The sequence below is a fragment of the Ichthyophthirius multifiliis genome, assembly GCF_000220395.1.
Source record: "Ichthyophthirius multifiliis unplaced genomic scaffold scaff_1120509250899, whole genome shotgun sequence".
Taxonomy (NCBI): Eukaryota; Ciliophora; class Oligohymenophorea; order Hymenostomatida; genus Ichthyophthirius; species Ichthyophthirius multifiliis.
The window spans coordinates 1-16,948 of NW_004086394.1; the positions used below are offsets into that span (position 1 = coordinate 1).

The window sequence follows — 16,948 nt, forward strand, 5'->3', positions numbered from 1 at the left end:
TAAATAATTAATTAATAATATATATATAATAATTAAAATTAAAATAAATAATAATATAATAATAATAATATATATAATATATATATATATATATATATATATATATATATATATTTATTAAATTCTATAAAGATTATTAAAATTTTGATGTATTTTAGAATGAATAAAAATAATTAATTTAATAAACTAAAAATATTAGAAAATAGGCAATTAAATTAACCAAAAATATATAATATTAAGAATAATAATAATATAAAGATTAATTTTATTTATAAAAATAAATTATATAAAATAACTAAGATATCAAAAAATCTAAAGCTATAATTATAAAATAGGAATAATTAGAAAAAAAGAATATAATGATAACCAAAAAGTCTTAAGAAAAGGAAATATTGTTAAAAATATTATTAGCAATTTTATTAAATGGTCTAAATATATTGTTGATGATACTACCCTTATTTAAAAAATACCCTTCTATGCAAATTCTAATGATCCGATACTTTTAAGGAAAAAACTTATAAGATATTGTAAATTTAAATCGCCTAATCATAAGAATTTTCACAAATTGATGTACAATTAAAAATTTAGTGAGATATTTAACTTTTATTTGTAAAATCATGTAAAAGAATGGATTGAAAGTAGAGATTTAAAAGAAAAATAATAATATGTTAAATTACTAGACATTTTATATGAAAGTTAAAATAATCCTAACATATTAAAGAAACAAATGAAAATACTTAAAAATAGGAAAAAAAAAATCAATTGATTTTTAATATTTGTAAAATAAAAAAATTATATATTTATTATATTTAAATTAGATAATATTTAATATATTGTCTGTCAAATTTTTTTTTTTTTTTTTTTTTTTTTTAGATATTTTTTAGTTTTTTTTTTTTTAAATAAAAATTACTAATTTATTAAAAATTGATAATTATATTTTTTAACATATATTATAATATAAAATCAATATATAAAATCTTAATATGAAAAGAATATTTTTATTATTTAAATAAATAAATAAAAATTTAGATAAGTATTATTTTTTTCTAATAATACTTCTAATATTAAAATAAATAGGTTATTAATAAATATATGTTTAAAAAATAAATAGTAATAGTAAAAATATTAATTTATTTTGTTTTATTATTAAAATATTTTGAATTCAATATATATAATATTGGCATATTGAAATTTATAAAATAGCAATTATTGATAAAAGATTGCATACTTATATTATACTTTAATTATTTATTATAACAAAAAATTAAATTATTATTATTTATTTATTTGATTTCTATATAAAATAATTAAAGATTTTATATTAAATTAATAAATTATTTAATAGATTAATAATGTCAATACAATATACATAATTTTTTGTTTGTTTAAGATTTAATTAGTATAAAAGCATAGTTTTAATAATATATAATAATACAAAAATAATGCAATAATATTTATAGAATAAAAATTTTATATTATTTTATTGTATTGGTTTTTTTATTATATTAAATTATCAATGATATATTTATGAAATATATAACTTAATTTTATTTATTTTTTAAATATTATATTAAATAAATAATAATAACTTATAGAAATATATTAAATATTTATAATTTATATTGATATATATAAATTTATTTAATAATATATTAACATATTCATTAAATAATAACTTAAAATTAAATATTTTTAATTTTATTTATTAATAAAAAATTTTTAATACAAAATAGACAAATTCAATTATAAATAAATCTGTATAAACAATTAATTTTTTATTTTAATATTTTTGTACTCTTGATAAATTTTATTTATATATTTTTGCTTTATTTTAGAAAATATTTTTTGTAAAAATATATATAATTTAAAACATATAAAATAATAAATAATAAAATTTTGATTTAAATTTATTTATTAATTTTTTAAAAATATATAACAATAATAAATATTTATTATATTCATTAGTAAATAAAATAAATAAAAATATATAAAGAAAGAAAAGAAAAATAAAATAAAAAATAATAAAAATAATTAATACAAAAAAATAAAAAATAAGGATCAACCCTAAAAAAAAAAATAACATAAATAACTTATATAGATAAATTTATAAAAAAAAACAAAAAAAATAGTTATCTTTAAATAACAGTTATAATTATCTTTTAAATAATTCACAAAATAGGAATGATTTTATGATGTCTTAAAAGCGTTCTATAATCGAAATTTAAAAGCCTTAAGCACTTCCTACTATAATTAAGGACTAATAAATATAAGAATTCTAATAAAAATACATAGACAACTAAAATTATACCCAATAGATTCATAAAGATGGAAGTACATATATCGGTCAAATGCAAAATAACTTAAGAAATGGAAAAGGGGTGAATATTTTTTAGAATGGAGATAAATATTTTGGAGATTGGAAGATGGATTATATGGATGGAGAAGGTTTATATTTATTCAAAAATGAAGATGTTTATTAAGGGTAATTAAAAAATGGACATATTAATGGACAAGGAATTTATAATTATGCAAATGGCAATATTTATAAAGGTAATTGGGAAAATAATATGAAAAATGGATTCGGTTAATACAGTTACTTTTAAACAGGAGAAAAATATGAAGGAGAATGGAAAAATGGAGAAAGATATGGTAAAGGAACTTATTATTATCAATTTGATGAAAAATATGAAGGATAATGGGAAAATGGAATTAAAAATGGAAAAGGAATACTTACTTACTCTTCAGGAGCTAAATATGATGGTTAATGGAAATAAGATAAGGCAAACGGAAGAGGAATTATGTATTATGCTAATAACGATAAATATGATGGGGAAGTATATAAAAAATAATTTATAGAGATATATATATATATATATATATATATATATATTTATATATTTATTTATTAATATATATTATTAATTTTCAATCAGTGGCTTAATGGGTCTAAGCATGGATAAGGTATTTATTTTTTTAGAGATGGTAGTAAATATGAAGGAAATTGGATTAATGATTATAAAAATGGAACTGGTATACATATGTATATTAATGGTGATAGATATTAAGGAGATTTTAAATATGGATAAAAAAGTGGAAAAGGAATTTATTTTTTTGCTAATGGAGATAAATATGAAGGTTTGTATTCATAACATTTTTTAAAAATAAAATAAATAAATTTAATTTAGGAGATTGGTTGAATGATAGAAGATAAGGCTTTGGAAATTTATATATGTCAAATGGAGATTAGTATTAAGGAGAATGGAAAGAAGGAGATAAAGGAGGATAAGGAGTATATTAATTCGTAAGTGGAGATAAATATGAAGGATAATGGCTTTATGGAAAAAGACACGGAAAAGGAATTTATAGTTGGATTAATGGAGAAAAATATATTGGAGAATGGGTTAATGATAAAATGAATGGTTAAGGAGTAATTTTTTTATTTTTTCTTTATTTTATAAATAAAAATATAGGAATTTATTAAATCAAATGGAATTGTTCATCATTGTGAATTTAGAGATGATATTGTTTTAGGAATCATTTAATGAAAATAAAAATATTTTTAATAAATAAAATTTTTTCAGAATCATTATAAATTAAATTATATATAAATATAATTATTTATTATTATTTCCTATATTTTTTTTTTTTGGTATTTTGGTAATATAATATTATTAAAAATAATTTATATATAAATAATATTTTAAAAAAATATATATATTTTTTTAATATTTATATATATATATATATATTATTTTTATATATAAATAAAAAAATTATTTCACATTATATTAAAAAATAAAACTTTATTTTATTTAAATAAATATTTTAATTATTTTTTATAAAATTAATATATTTTAATTATCAAAAATAAATTAAATATTTTTTTAAAAAAAATAAATATATATTTATACAAAAATCCTTTAATAATAATTATTTTTCAAATCATATTATATAAATTTTAAATAATAAAATAAAATGATAAGTAATTCTGTAGAACAAGAATATTAAAATTATTCTTTAAAAATAAAATAAAAAATAAAAGAATTAGATGAATAGATATAAACTAACATAACACTTCCATTTTATTCACCTCATTTAAAAAAATAAACGCGACTCTCCCCAAAGAATATTACAGATATAACAAAAATCACTATATGAGTTTATTTGAGCATTTTTCAAAAAAATATCAATTAAATCCTTATATAAGCCATGAACCTGAAGAAAAATTACCTATTGGACAAAGTCATTCATATCCATAAGGGACTAATTGTTTATAATGCGAAGATAAGCCTTCTTATTATAATTTTATAACAGATCCTTATAGACCCGATCCTCCTATATTAAATGATGTATGCAATTATAATAATATAAGAAGATGGGTTCAATACATTCCTATAGATAATAATCAAGTATTAGAAGAAGTAATATAAGATGTTTGGGATCCCTTAGAAAATTAATATTATCCTATAAAAATAAGCTAGAAAGTTAAAAATAAATATGATAAGTAAGGAAAAGAGAATTAATTTAAAAATACATATTAATAATTCGTAAATATGAAAGAATATAATGGTAAAATAATAAATAATATATATACTAAAATATAAAAAAAATAAAAAAAAAATATATATATTTATATTTAAATATTTAATATAAACATTAGATAATGATTATGAATAAACAATGTAATATTCTAACACGCATTCAAGAATATTAAAAGCACCTAAAGAAGAATAAATTCAAGAAAAATATAATTATAAAGATAAAGATAAAAAACCGTAGTCTTTAAAAGTTTAAAAAAAAAAATAGGTATATAGGATTTAAATGAAGAAATGTTAAAAATGAAAAATAATTCAAAAAAAAAACTTGCAAATGATTTATAATCAAAGCTTTATTAAAGATTTCTAATGGGTCCAAATTCTGATATTTAACATTTTAAAGAGTAAACAGAAAAAAATTTAAATTAAAAATCTAAATTGAGTGCTAATTAGTTTTTATATGAAAATCAATGTTTGGATTGTGCTTAAGAAGGGGAAAGGTAAATGCTTTTTAATCCGCCTATAGATGATTTTTTAGATAATAAATATGGGTTTAAAAGAATTACTACAATTGAAAAGATAAAAGTGGAATAGGATGGAGGAGAAACACTTGTATATAGAAGGATTGATGAAGAAGATTTAGACAAGATTATTGATATTAAGAACAATTAAAGTTAACAAGTTAAGAGTATTTTATCATAGAAATAAGAAAAGTTTAATTAAATATTAAAGGAAAGAGGATCTAATAAGATTGATGAATCTATTAAGAAAAGAATTTAATAATTAAAAGATATAAATGAAAATATAGAAGATGATATTTAAGAAATTGAAAATAAAAATTATAAAAAACAGGAATTCGAAATCGATGGCGATGGCGATCAATAGATTTATTCACCACCTTCAAATTAAGATTTAGTTAAAAAATATGGATTTTAAATTGAAAAATAATAATAATAATAATAATAATAATAATAATAATAATAATAATAATAATAATAATAATAAGATGTAAATAATGATAATAATTAAAATAATGAAAACAATAATATTTAAAATAATAGTTCTGAAATTTTCTATGAAAGAAAAAGTAAATTTAAAGATTATGATTTTTGCCAATATGATATTTTAAAAGAACAAAAAGAGAATTATTAAAAATAACTTTAATAATAATAAAAATATTATGAATCAATTTTAGCATAAAATGGAATCATTACCTAAAAAAATATTAATCAAAAATAAAATGATTCAAAATTATATTTAAATAATACTATAAACAATAATAATTTCGAAAAATTAACTAAAGTTACAGAAGCTAGAAGTGAATAAGAATATTCAGAAAGATGCAATAAAAGTTTTTAAACACCTGAGTATTATATAGAATTTTAATCTGGTGTATAGATGTAGAATCATCCAAACTACAATAATTCTAGAATGGATATTTAAAAAAATTATTATTAATAACCATTGGGGTTAAATAAATATTATAGATGAAATTTATTAAAATATAGTATATATATATATATAAATATATATATATATATAAATATATATATAAATATATATATATTTATATATAATTTTTTTTATTTATATATATATTATAATATATTTATTTCTAAAATAATTACTAAATAAATATTTTTATAAATATTCAATTACTTGTTGTTAATATTATTTTTTTTTTTTCGTTTTTCTTTTCGTTATCTTCATATTCATTAATAACATTCTCATCTTCGTTTTATGCATCCTCAATTTAATCTTTTTAATTATCGTCTTAATTGCTTTCCATTGCCAATCTATATCTTCTTCTAATGACAAACATTTTAATTTACTTATATAGACATAAAATAATCACAATAGAAATGAAAGCTCCTATTGAAATAGCAGCCCATTCAGGTATTATATATATAATTTTAAAAATATCTTAATTTTCTAAATTTATTATATTTTAAATAATTTATTATTTAAGAGAGTATTTTTTTGGAGGGTAAATAAAAGTAAAAGACTCATAATATTCTTAATCTTCTTAATCAACTTATAAGTATAAAATACCAGCAATTTATATATAATAATCATCATTATCAGGTATATCTTCAATCAAAAAAGTATGCTTAAGAGGTTATTAACTCGTATATACATAGGTTGCTTTTTATAAATAAATATCTTCAAAATTCAAATTCTTAAATTCTTCATAACGAATATCTGTACTAAGATTATCTAAACCACATTTGGCAAAATAAGGTAATAACTATTATTAATTAGTAATATATATATTATATTAATATTCTTTAGCCTCATAAATACTATCTATGCATCCATTAGCACATTAAATAGTACCAAAAGTAATTTATAGATTTTTTTTATTATTATTATTATTATTTTGATTTTAATTATCATTATTTCCATTATTATTATTATTATTATTATTATTATTATTATTATTATTATTATTATTATTATTATTATTATTATCTTTATTATTATTATTTTCATTATCATTATCATTATCATTATCATTATCATTATCATTATCATTATTATTATCATTATCATTATCATTATCATTATCTTTATTATTATTATTATTATTATTTTCATTGTTGTTTTTATTATTATCATTATTATTTTCATTTTTTTTTTTATTATCATTTTTCTTTTTCTCGTATATCTATATTTCTATTGATGTTTCAGATGGAGTCGAATAAACTTAATGAGGAATAATTTAATCTCTTGGTATAAGATGGGGAACAAACATATATAGTGCTTAATTTTCACTAATTACAGATAAATATAAAGGACCTTGTTATTATAAATCGTAATTAATAATTTAATGATCTCCTATTATTTAAGATAAATTTTAATTTATATTGAATTTTTTATCTAGTGTATTCCATATAGAATCAGAAGCTTAAATGTTAACGCTTCCTAAACATTCGAAAACTTCCAAGTAGAATTAAGAAGGAGAATTCATATAAAACTCATATGTTTGCATATTTTTAAAGGCTAGTTCTTATATATAATTACCTTATGGAATTATATAGCTAATTTCTTATGAATTTATATTCAATTCATATTTAATTTGATATTGTTGATAATTTTAACTATCATGTTTCAAGGTTATTTAATACCAAATATTTGACTAATATTTAATTTTATATTTATATAAAATAAAATTTTGGGCTTGAAAATCCTCTTTTTCATTTTCAATTATTAAAGGAGAAGTCTCTTCTTCATCATTTGATGTCGTATTTTAAAATTACTATAAAATAATTTCCGGACGTAAACCTCTTGTGAATGTACTTTTATTTTAAATATAAGTGCTGTAAAATAAGCTTAGTTGCATTTCCAAAATGGATGTTTAAGGCTCAAAATAGAATACTTCATCGATTCCGTATTATATATAACCTTTTTCTACATTACCAAAGTCTATATATTTAGGTTCAGATGTTATTTTTTTATCTTCCTTTTTTTTTCTATAAACCTTCACATGTATTTAATATATAGAAGATGCGTAAGCCTTTACCGATAAATAATAAGTCCCCTTCATATCTTAATTTTCTTCGTTTTCATTAGTTTATTAATACACTATTTAATCTTGGTTTATATCATAAGCAAAAACAGTATCTTCATTATCAGGATAGGGTGTTTTTTTGGAAGAAAAGACTGATATTTAGCCAGAAATAGTTATATATGAGAATACTATTTTATAAATATTATCTTTCGAATTTTTTTTTATAGAAAACTTATAGTATTCAGCATGTCCTTGTTCTAGTGCACTTCTATAGTTTGTATTTTCTTTTAGTTTTATATATGAAAATGGGTGTTTTGCAAAAAGTTTAAATTAAGTATTTTTAATTGCTTTTATACCTACTGTAATAAAACGTTTTTAGACTTTTTTTTAGTCGAAAAAGTCTTTTTTTTTTATCGTAATTTAAATTTTGTGCTCTTTTTTGCTCTATTCGGTACTTTTTAGGTTTATTTAGTCGGCATTTTAGTCATTTATAACACACTATTCATTACTGTTATCACATATTTTTATGTAAAATTCTAAATTAGAACCTATTAGGAGAAAGGTGGCCTAAAATTCATCCTACATTTCATATTTTAACGTCAAACTGTAGTTTACAAAGTCATTCTATTCTAAATAGCCGTTCTCAGGATAATCAAATAATAAAGCACGGTCTTCAAAAGTAGAAATATAATTATAAATAACAAAAGAAGCAGCCGATTACCCATATACAATCAAATAAAAGACATCATTGATGTCAAAGCTTTCCTTCTTAACTAAAGATGGGGATAAACTGAGACTTTCTGTACCCTCTTTTTAAACTGAAGACCATTTATATTAGGATGTGTCAGATGGATTATCTGGTAATTCGTTAAATGTTATATATAGGTCCGGATTTCCCTAAAAAGGGTCTAGTTCGAAGGAAATTTGCATATCTTTTTGGTTATTTTTCTCATTTATTAAACTTAAGGAATAATCATCTAAAATAAGCTTGAAAATACGTACCTGCTCTGCATCAACCATATCGGAGAGGTCTTAAAAAAGATGAATTTTTCTTATTTTATAAAAAGATTCAGTTTGAAAACTCACAATAGCTTGTTTAGGTAAATATAAGGAAATTACATAATTTTTCTATGTTATATATTCTTGGTTTTAATTAGCCTCTATTAATACACTTTGGCCATTTAACATTATTTCTTCAGCATAAAAGTCGAAATCAGATGGATTAGGAATGGCTACTAAACCTTCCTTTACATAAAGACGGATAGGAGAGTTTATTTCAGTCGGGTTTAGTATATAAGCCTCTATTAATAAGTGACTGATGGGGAAATGGTCATCTGGTATATTTAAGTATATGATTTTTTCAGTTGAGGTGTCTTTATCAGCTCTTAGCATTGTGTATTCGTCTATAAATAATTTATCAGGGGCTTCTTGGAATATCTAGATATTGAATACACATTTGCTTTAGCAGAAAATTCCCATATAGATCCTCTTTTATGTTTACTCTAGTTAAAATGAACAAAAATCTTAGCCTTAAAAACCACATACAGTATCACTTTGGTTATATCCGTTAGGATATTCTTCTTGAAAAGAAATAAATAAAGCAGGAGAATGTAAAAAGTCTTCTTTTCCAGAAACAATTATTGTAAGGGGTATATTATAGTTAAAGCCTTAATTATCTTCAGTGTCAAAATAAAAAAAGGAAACTGGCTAGTATAGAACTTAAGTTTCGATTTTTCCTATTATTTTCTAATTATTGTTTAAATAGATTTCTTTAGATTTCATTTAATACTATTCACTTTCTTTCGGAGGATTTTTAGATTATTAATCTTTATCATCGGTTTATTTTTCTTCTTCTTCTTTTTCTTCATCCTCTTCTTTGTCTTCAGTTTAGACTTCTTCATCTGATTGATCTTTGTCTTCTGATTGTTCTTCATTTTAGTCTTTTTTTTATTATTATTCTTTATCTTCTTATTCATCATTTTATTCAATTTATTCTTCTTCTAATTTTTCATCTTGGTTTTATTAGGCTTCTTTTTATTTTTATTTTTTTAGTTCTTCTTCTTGTTGCTTTTTTTATTAAGCTTTTTTTTTTCTTTCTTCTCTTTCTTTTTTTTTTTTTTCTTGTTTTTCTTTTCTTTTTTTTTTAAATTCTTCTTCTTTTTTCTTTTTTTCTTCTTCTTCTTTTTTCTTTTGTTCTTCTTCTTATTTTTTCTTTTATTCTTCTTCTTGTTTTTTCTTTTATTCTTCTTCTTATTATTTTTTCTTTTATTCCTCTTCTTGTTTTTTCTTTTATTCTTCTTCTTGTTTTTTTTTTTATTCTTCTTCTTGTTTTTTTTTTTATTCTTCTTCTTATTTTTTCTTTTATTCTTTTTCTTGTTTTTTCTTTTTTTCTTCTTCTTCTTTTTTCTTTTGTTCTTCTTCTTATTTTTTCTTAAATTCTTCTTCTTATTTTTTCTTTTATTCTTCTTCTTGTTTTTTCTTTTATTCTTCTTCTTGTTTTTTCTTTTATTCTTCTTCTTGTTTTTTTTTTTATTCTTCTTCTTGTTTTTTTTTTTATTCTTCTTCTTATTTTTTCTTTTATTCTTTTTCTTGTTTTTTCTTTTTTTCTTCTTCTTCTTTTTTCTTTTGTTCTTCTTCTTATTTTTTCTTTTATTCTTTTTCTTCTTTTTTCTTTTTTTCTTCTTCTTCTTTTTTCTTTTGTTCTTCTTCTTATTTTTTCTTTTATTCTTCTTCTTGTTTTTTCTTTTATTCTTCTTCTTGTTTTTTCTTTTGTTCTTCTTCTTATTTTTTCTTCATTTCTTCTTCATTTTCTTGTTTACCTTTTTATTCTTCATGATCTTATTAATCATTTTATTATTGTTATTAATCTGTTTATTTGTTTTAATTTTCAAGTTAGTCATTTTTGACATCATTTTATTCCTAATTATCATCGTCTTAATCTAAAAATCTATTTTAAATATCTTATTATTTATCTTAATCTAAAATAGGTTATTTATAGTTATCATCAAAAATTCTTAAATATCTATTTTAATAATAAGTATTTTATTATGTAATAGTATTTGATATTCTGTAACTAAAAGAATTTGTTAAAAATATTAATAATAAAGATAAAAATAATAATTTTTTCATATTTTTTTATATTTTTATGGTTTTATAATATAATTTTATATTTAAATATATTTATTTTTTATATTTTTTTCTTAAAATTTTTTTATTTTTTAAATTGTCCACTAAATTTTTATTATAAATATCTTTTAATATAATAATATTATTTATGAATATATTAATTGTATAATATTGTATTTAGAAAAAATTGATAATAAAAGAAAAATAAAATAAAAATAAAAAAAAATTTGTTAGATAAAATTAAATTAAATTAAATTAAATTAAATTAAATTAAATTAAATTAAATTAAATTAAATTTAATTAATTAATAATAAATATTTTTTTCTTAAAATAAACAATTTAATTATAAATTTATTTCATTTTAAAATTATTTAAAAATTATCAAAGATATATTTTATATAATTAATTAATTAAAAAAAATTATTTTTATTTTATTATATAAATAATCAAAAATTATTTATTTTTAATATAGTTTATAAAATAAAATATAAAAATATTTCAAATAAAAAAATTATTTATTAAAAATAATAATATATATAATTTTTTTAATTAAAATAAAATAAAAAAAAATGTCTCTTTCATTTTTTAGAAATACATTTCTTAAATCAAGAATAATTAATACAGCCTGTAAAACTAAATAAAAACTATTAAAAACTATAAATATTTATCAAGCATATATATTAATTTAATATATTATAATTTAGTTTATAAATTTTATTATTTTAAACATAAAGAAATTATATTTATAAAATTTTAAAATAGTCTAATCAAAAAGAGTAATGGCATAAATGGTCAAATCCGATCTTGAAAACCCAGATGAATATTTCTTAAAGAATAATTCTATGAAATATAATGTAAATAATATAGATTAATATAATATTTTTATAATTTATTCTTTTTATTTTTTTAATAAAAAATAAAATAAAGGAACTTAATTTCTATAGTATAGTTGCATAAAATTACAATGTACCTGCTTCAGCATTTTCTGGAAAAAATGAACTTTAAAAATTTAATGAATCCAAATAACTTCTTTAGGAATATTAAGAACTTTCTAAACTAATTTAAAATTTAAGTGATTTTTATTGGGAATTAAAAACTATTTATCTAGAACTTTCAAGAAATGTAGCTACATCTAACTTCCATAACAAACATGAAGTAATAATATATATATATATAAATATTAATATATAAATAATAATTTTTATTTATTAAATAAAATAATTTTTTTATAATTGTAAAGCATACACATTAAATGATAGAATCTGATATAAAAGATTCTTTACATAAATATGTTAATCTTATGAATAATTTAAAAGATTATCCTTTATGGCAAGATAAAGTATTAATATATACATATAATTTTAATATTTTTTTTTTTTATTAGGTTAGAGATGATATTGGATATTATGCTCATATGATTTATACTTCTCTTAATTATGACTCTTAATTCTAATCAATTTTTGATGAGTTCGTAATTTAATTTATAACTAAATATTTTTATTATATTTCATATATAAACAAAGGATAAAGTAGATAAAAATTACTTTTTCAAATGAATTAAAAACAAATAATATGATAAAAAAGATAAAAACCCATTTAATAGAAATTATTATTTTATATTTGTTATGTTTTTTATCTAAAAGAATTTTAATCTAATATTATTATATATATATATATATATATATGTATATATTTATATATTTATTATATATAAACATATATATATAAATATTTAAAAAATTTTTTTTTTTTAGAGTTATTTATAACCTTAATTTATATATCTTTTTTTTAAAAAAACTTTTAATAAAATAATTAAATATTTAAAATATTATTATAATTTTATTATGCAAAATTTTATTCTTATAATTGTATAATTACTAATTTATGTTATAATTTTTATTATTTTTATTAATTTTTTTAAAACTTACTATAATAAACATATATTTTCTTTTTTAAAATTATTTAATAATAATAATATACTTTTTATTTTTCTTTTTTATTTTTTTTGATTTATTTAAAAAACTAAAAACATAACATAACAAAAAATTAAAATATTTTTTTATATATATTTTTATATCTATTATTATAATATATTTTTAATACATATTTTATAAAAAACATAATAAAAGAAAGAAAATCCTATAGTATATTAATTATTAATTATTCATTTATATTATTAGTATTTAATTGTTTTTCAAAAAATAAATGAAAAAAAAATTATAAATAAGATATATATTAAATATATATATATATATATATATATATATAAATATTTTAAAAAATTAAATTTTAAAATGAATTAAATTAATGTAATTATAGCTACAGGGTCTTATGATCATACAATAAGATTATGGAATCCTTTAAATTAGAAATAAATAGCAAGTGTTGAATATTCATAAAATAAGAAATAAAATTAAGCATAAATATCAAAAAATTCATTCTTAATAAATCGAATTGAAGTTTCCTAAGATAGATTATATTTAGGAGGTGCAGGCAGTTTTGCTGCCTATATATATGATTTAAATTAATTTTCAGAAAGACCTGTAAACTTATATATTTTTATATAAACTAATAAAACTATATATTTTAAATAGTTTTTTATAAATAAAATAGAAAAATATATATGAAGGATATTAAAGTAATGTGACATCTATAGGATTTAAATAAAATAATAAATGGATTTATACAAGTTCAGAAGACGGATGCATTAAAATACATGATTTAAATATGTAAGGAAATGCTAAATGTTTTTAAAGTAAAGAACCTGTAAATTAAGCAGTATTACATCCAGATGAAGTTTAAATTATTTCAGGAGATTAATAAGGAAATGTAAAAATATGGGATTTAAGAAAAGATTAATGTCGAGTTAAATTTGTAAATATTATATATACATTTTTTATATTAATATATAATATATAGACTCCAGCACCTGATATTGGTGTAAGGTCAGTTTCTATAGCTTAAAACGGATCTATTTTTTGTGCGGCAGATTCTTCTGGCTTTGTTCATATCTGGAATATGATAAAAAATGATGTAAATTAATATTAAGTATATTTTTATTTTTTATTTCGATATATATAAGAATATTTAATTTGTATAAAAAATTTAAGCTCATGAAGATTATATTTTAAAATGTTAAATATCTCCATAAGTTAAGTAAAAAAAACAAAACAAAACGTAAACAAAATAAAAAATAAAAAAAGATAATTGGTAACCTGTAGTGCTGATAAAACTATAAAACTATGGAGTTTAAATGAATAAAGTAAAAAATTCGAATTTAAAACAACATTATATGGGCACTCAAAATGGGTTTGGGATGTCGCATATGGATGTGATTCATCTTATTTATTAAGTGGATCAAGTGATGGTATAGCTAAATTATGGAGATTAGAAGAAAAAGTATAGACTTGTGATAAAACATTTAAAGGGCACAAATAGGCTATAAATTGTATTGCATTTAAAGATTCTTGAAAGAAAATAATATAAATTATATATAAATATATATAAATAAAATTAATATATTAAATATATATATATATATATTTTTATATAATTTTTTTATATTTTTTTTTTTTTTTATTTCTTTTTAATTAAAGATATATATTGTATAACAATATTAATTATATCATAGAAAATAAAAAATATTTTTTTTTTTTTTTTCATTTGCTATCTTTTTTTAAATATCCATCAATAAAACTTTGATATTTACTTATTTTTTCTCTTAAAAATGAATTGTAAATCTTTAATGCACCTTTAGTCTTAGGATAAAATAAGAAAATATAGAACATTAATTTTAAAGGATAATAAAAGGGGAAGAAGGATAATAACCAACCTAATGGAGCATCAAATATATGTAAAAATCCAAAAACTACCCAATATGTAAGCCATTATTTATCATCATTATCATCTTTTGTTTCTATAGCTTTAAAACTCATGTATCCAGGATATAAAATACCAACTACAGAAGTCAAGAATTTACCCAAAAATCCTAAGACAACGAAAAACAGGCAAGCAAAGAATGAAACTAAGACTAATAAACCAGGTTTTACTCCTAATTTTTAAGATGCATCATATAAAGGTTTTACATCTTGGAAATCTTGACCTATTTTATCTATTATGTTTTCTAAAGTTTCATTTTTTTATTAAGAAGACATTTTTATTTTTATTTTTAATAATTTTTTTTATTTATATTTTAGGGTTAAAAAGTTAAAACTAAAAAAAAAAATATTTCTAAAAAATTTAGCTATTAAATTTTTTTTATATTAGAAAAAAAAAAAAAAAAAATATTAATATTAAACTAAAATAAAAAAAAATGTCCAAAATAACTCTATTTTTTTTTAAAATAAATAAAATAAAATAAACATAATCAATTTTTCTATAAAACTAAAAAATGATAACCCAATCCAAAGTCAATTTTTTCATAATTTTAAACCTTCCACCCCAATTCCGGATTTTCTATATATTTTTTCCTAAAATATGGATCTTAGAAAGTTATTTATATAAACAAACCTCCATTTTTTAAACATCTAAAAACATTTTTACACATCAACTTGCAATCTTCTACAGTTTCAGGATTTGGCTTCCATTGACTGCCCTCATCTGTTACAAGTGCATCCATAGTGGCTTTATCAAAAATTACATCAAAGCTTTCATTTTCGAATTCTTTTAAATCTTTTACGTTGCTGATTATCCAATTCATTTTCGGAAAAAGCTCTTTTTATTTATTTATTACTATTTAACTAAAATCGCTTGATGTTATGTTATTATAACCATCTTCGTACATATTAGGACCTAATATAGAATTACCACAACCTACAAGTAATATTTTATCTTCTTTTTTTATGTACTTTTAGATAATTGAACTTATTTATTAATATGAGGCTAACCAGTCGTATTGTTGCTCTTATAAAAACGTTGATCCCAATATTCTTATAGTTTGTAGGTTTTATTATCTTTTGGAATCATTTTTTTATTTTTATATAAAAGTTAAAATTTTAATTTAAATTGAGATTAAAATAGTTATGTTTATATGTAAAATTATACAAATTTAGGTACATATTTTATTATTTAAATGTTTTATTTATATGTATATATATATATATATACATATATATATATATATTTGCTAATAAATATATATTTTTTTATATATAATTATTTTTTGATTTTTTAAGATAATAAGCTTTATATATTAAATTTATCATATATTATATATTATTTAAAATTAAATTATATTATATAATTTATTAATAATATAAAATTTAAATACATAAAAACAAAAAATAATTAATGATTGTAAAAATATTTAAGAGTATTTTATTTTTAGTTTATTTTAATTTATAAATAGTTTATAAATATGAAAATAAATATATATAAAAATATATAATCTAAAAAATAATAAAAAAAGAGATAATATAAGATAATATAATATAATATTTTTTTTATTTTTTACTTAATTCAGTATATATATATATATATATTATTATTTAAATTGTATCTTTTTTATATTTCAAAAAATATTTATTGTTTTTACTAATAATATATTAATTATACTAAAGAAAAGAAAAAAATAAAAAAAATACTAAAATTATTAAAAAAAAAATTCAAATAATTAAATAAAGCTTAAAAAAAAAAACATAAAATAAAATAATAACAAATGAATAATAATAATACTCAATAATAATAATAATAATAATAATAATCTTAAACAAAATTGTGTCTTGATTGTTAAAAATTTTACGGAAACCCAGTAAATGAGAATCTTTGTTCAGTTTGT

At 17.7% G+C, this 16,948-nt stretch overlaps 6 protein-coding genes across 6 annotated transcripts, besides 41 other annotated features; 4 read left to right on the forward strand and 2 right to left on the reverse strand. All coding sequences in view use genetic code 6, as the record gives it.

Annotated features, from left to right (window-relative positions):
* Positions 1 to 2: 2 nt before the first annotated feature.
* Positions 3 to 79: a microsatellite.
* Positions 14 to 95: a microsatellite.
* Positions 68 to 114: a microsatellite.
* Positions 115 to 224: 110 nt separating this feature from the next.
* Positions 225 to 264: a microsatellite.
* Positions 265 to 845: 581 nt separating this feature from the next.
* Positions 846 to 871: a microsatellite.
* Positions 872 to 900: 29 nt separating this feature from the next.
* Positions 901 to 938: a microsatellite.
* A 660-nt stretch (positions 939 to 1,598) lies between these two features.
* Positions 1,599 to 1,653: a microsatellite.
* Positions 1,654 to 1,965: 312 nt separating this feature from the next.
* Positions 1,966 to 2,051: a microsatellite.
* Positions 1,967 to 2,051: a microsatellite.
* IMG5_109560 (morn domain repeat protein) lies at positions 2,023 to 3,545 on the forward strand (the record flags this gene model as incomplete). Its single annotated transcript, XM_004034876.1, has 4 exons — positions 2,023 to 2,834; positions 2,934 to 3,135; positions 3,186 to 3,427; positions 3,471 to 3,545. Coding segments are annotated over 4 exons (1,329 nt in total), but the record flags the coding sequence as incomplete, so codon positions are not given.
* Positions 2,859 to 2,916: a microsatellite.
* Positions 3,546 to 3,662: 117 nt separating the features above from the next.
* Positions 3,663 to 3,712: a microsatellite.
* Positions 3,663 to 3,718: a microsatellite.
* A 10-nt stretch (positions 3,719 to 3,728) lies between these two features.
* Positions 3,729 to 3,779: a microsatellite.
* A 46-nt stretch (positions 3,780 to 3,825) lies between these two features.
* Positions 3,826 to 3,867: a microsatellite.
* Positions 3,864 to 3,916: a microsatellite.
* Positions 3,864 to 3,917: a microsatellite.
* Positions 3,918 to 4,595: 678 nt separating this feature from the next.
* Positions 4,596 to 4,625: a microsatellite.
* An 853-nt stretch (positions 4,626 to 5,478) lies between these two features.
* Positions 5,479 to 5,540: a microsatellite.
* A 497-nt stretch (positions 5,541 to 6,037) lies between these two features.
* Positions 6,038 to 6,144: a microsatellite.
* A 42-nt stretch (positions 6,145 to 6,186) lies between these two features.
* On the reverse strand, positions 6,187 to 6,357 carry IMG5_109570 (hypothetical protein; the record flags this gene model as incomplete). Its single annotated transcript, XM_004034877.1, has 1 exon — positions 6,187 to 6,357. One exon carries the CDS (start codon positions 6,355 to 6,357, stop codon positions 6,187 to 6,189), a length of 171 nt encoding a protein of 56 aa, XP_004034925.1.
* Positions 6,358 to 6,895: 538 nt separating this feature from the next.
* Positions 6,896 to 7,161: a microsatellite.
* Positions 7,157 to 7,194: a microsatellite.
* A 21-nt stretch (positions 7,195 to 7,215) lies between these two features.
* IMG5_109580 (hypothetical protein) lies at positions 7,216 to 11,117 on the forward strand. Its single transcript, XM_004034878.1, has one exon. The coding sequence runs from the start codon at positions 9,540 to 9,542 to the stop codon at positions 10,950 to 10,952; it is 1,413 nt and encodes a 470-aa protein (XP_004034926.1). The 5' UTR covers positions 7,216 to 9,539; the 3' UTR covers positions 10,953 to 11,117.
* Positions 10,131 to 10,856: a microsatellite.
* Positions 10,195 to 10,839: a microsatellite.
* A 247-nt stretch (positions 11,118 to 11,364) lies between the features above and the next one.
* Positions 11,365 to 11,399: a microsatellite.
* A 10-nt stretch (positions 11,400 to 11,409) lies between these two features.
* Positions 11,410 to 11,480: a microsatellite.
* Positions 11,481 to 11,655: 175 nt separating this feature from the next.
* Positions 11,656 to 11,689: a microsatellite.
* Positions 11,690 to 11,741: 52 nt separating this feature from the next.
* On the forward strand, positions 11,742 to 12,828 carry IMG5_109590 (hypothetical protein; the record flags this gene model as incomplete). The annotated part of the gene is made up of 5 exons (XM_004034879.1): positions 11,742 to 11,799; positions 11,935 to 12,026; positions 12,100 to 12,327; positions 12,413 to 12,643; positions 12,696 to 12,828. The coding sequence occupies 5 exons, from the start codon at positions 11,742 to 11,744 to the stop codon at positions 12,726 to 12,728; spliced, it is 642 nt and encodes a 213-aa protein (XP_004034927.1). The 3' UTR covers positions 12,729 to 12,828.
* Positions 12,342 to 12,371: a microsatellite.
* Positions 12,351 to 12,402: a microsatellite.
* Positions 12,829 to 12,834: 6 nt separating the features above from the next.
* Positions 12,835 to 12,904: a microsatellite.
* A 94-nt stretch (positions 12,905 to 12,998) lies between these two features.
* Positions 12,999 to 13,076: a microsatellite.
* A 147-nt stretch (positions 13,077 to 13,223) lies between these two features.
* Positions 13,224 to 13,282: a microsatellite.
* Positions 13,230 to 13,286: a microsatellite.
* Positions 13,287 to 13,400: 114 nt separating this feature from the next.
* Positions 13,401 to 13,445: a microsatellite.
* Positions 13,444 to 13,478: a microsatellite.
* Positions 13,467 to 14,643, forward strand: IMG5_109600 (WD40 repeat protein; the record flags this gene model as incomplete). The annotated part of the gene is made up of 3 exons (XM_004034880.1): positions 13,467 to 13,715; positions 13,786 to 14,266; positions 14,330 to 14,643. The coding sequence occupies 3 exons, from the start codon at positions 13,467 to 13,469 to the stop codon at positions 14,641 to 14,643; spliced, it is 1,044 nt and encodes a 347-aa protein (XP_004034928.1).
* Positions 14,644 to 14,710: 67 nt separating this feature from the next.
* Positions 14,711 to 14,761: a microsatellite.
* Positions 14,726 to 14,760: a microsatellite.
* A 70-nt stretch (positions 14,762 to 14,831) lies between the features above and the next one.
* IMG5_109610 (TB2 HVA22 family protein, putative) lies at positions 14,832 to 15,871 on the reverse strand (the record flags this gene model as incomplete). Its single annotated transcript, XM_004034881.1, has 2 exons — positions 14,832 to 15,274; positions 15,715 to 15,871. 2 exons carry the CDS (start codon positions 15,869 to 15,871, stop codon positions 14,832 to 14,834), a joined length of 600 nt encoding a protein of 199 aa, XP_004034929.1.
* A 382-nt stretch (positions 15,872 to 16,253) lies between these two features.
* Positions 16,254 to 16,294: a microsatellite.
* Positions 16,295 to 16,525: 231 nt separating this feature from the next.
* Positions 16,526 to 16,605: a microsatellite.
* Positions 16,606 to 16,742: 137 nt separating this feature from the next.
* Positions 16,743 to 16,788: a microsatellite.
* Positions 16,763 to 16,822: a microsatellite.
* Positions 16,809 to 16,874: a microsatellite.
* Positions 16,875 to 16,948: the final 74 nt, after the last annotated feature.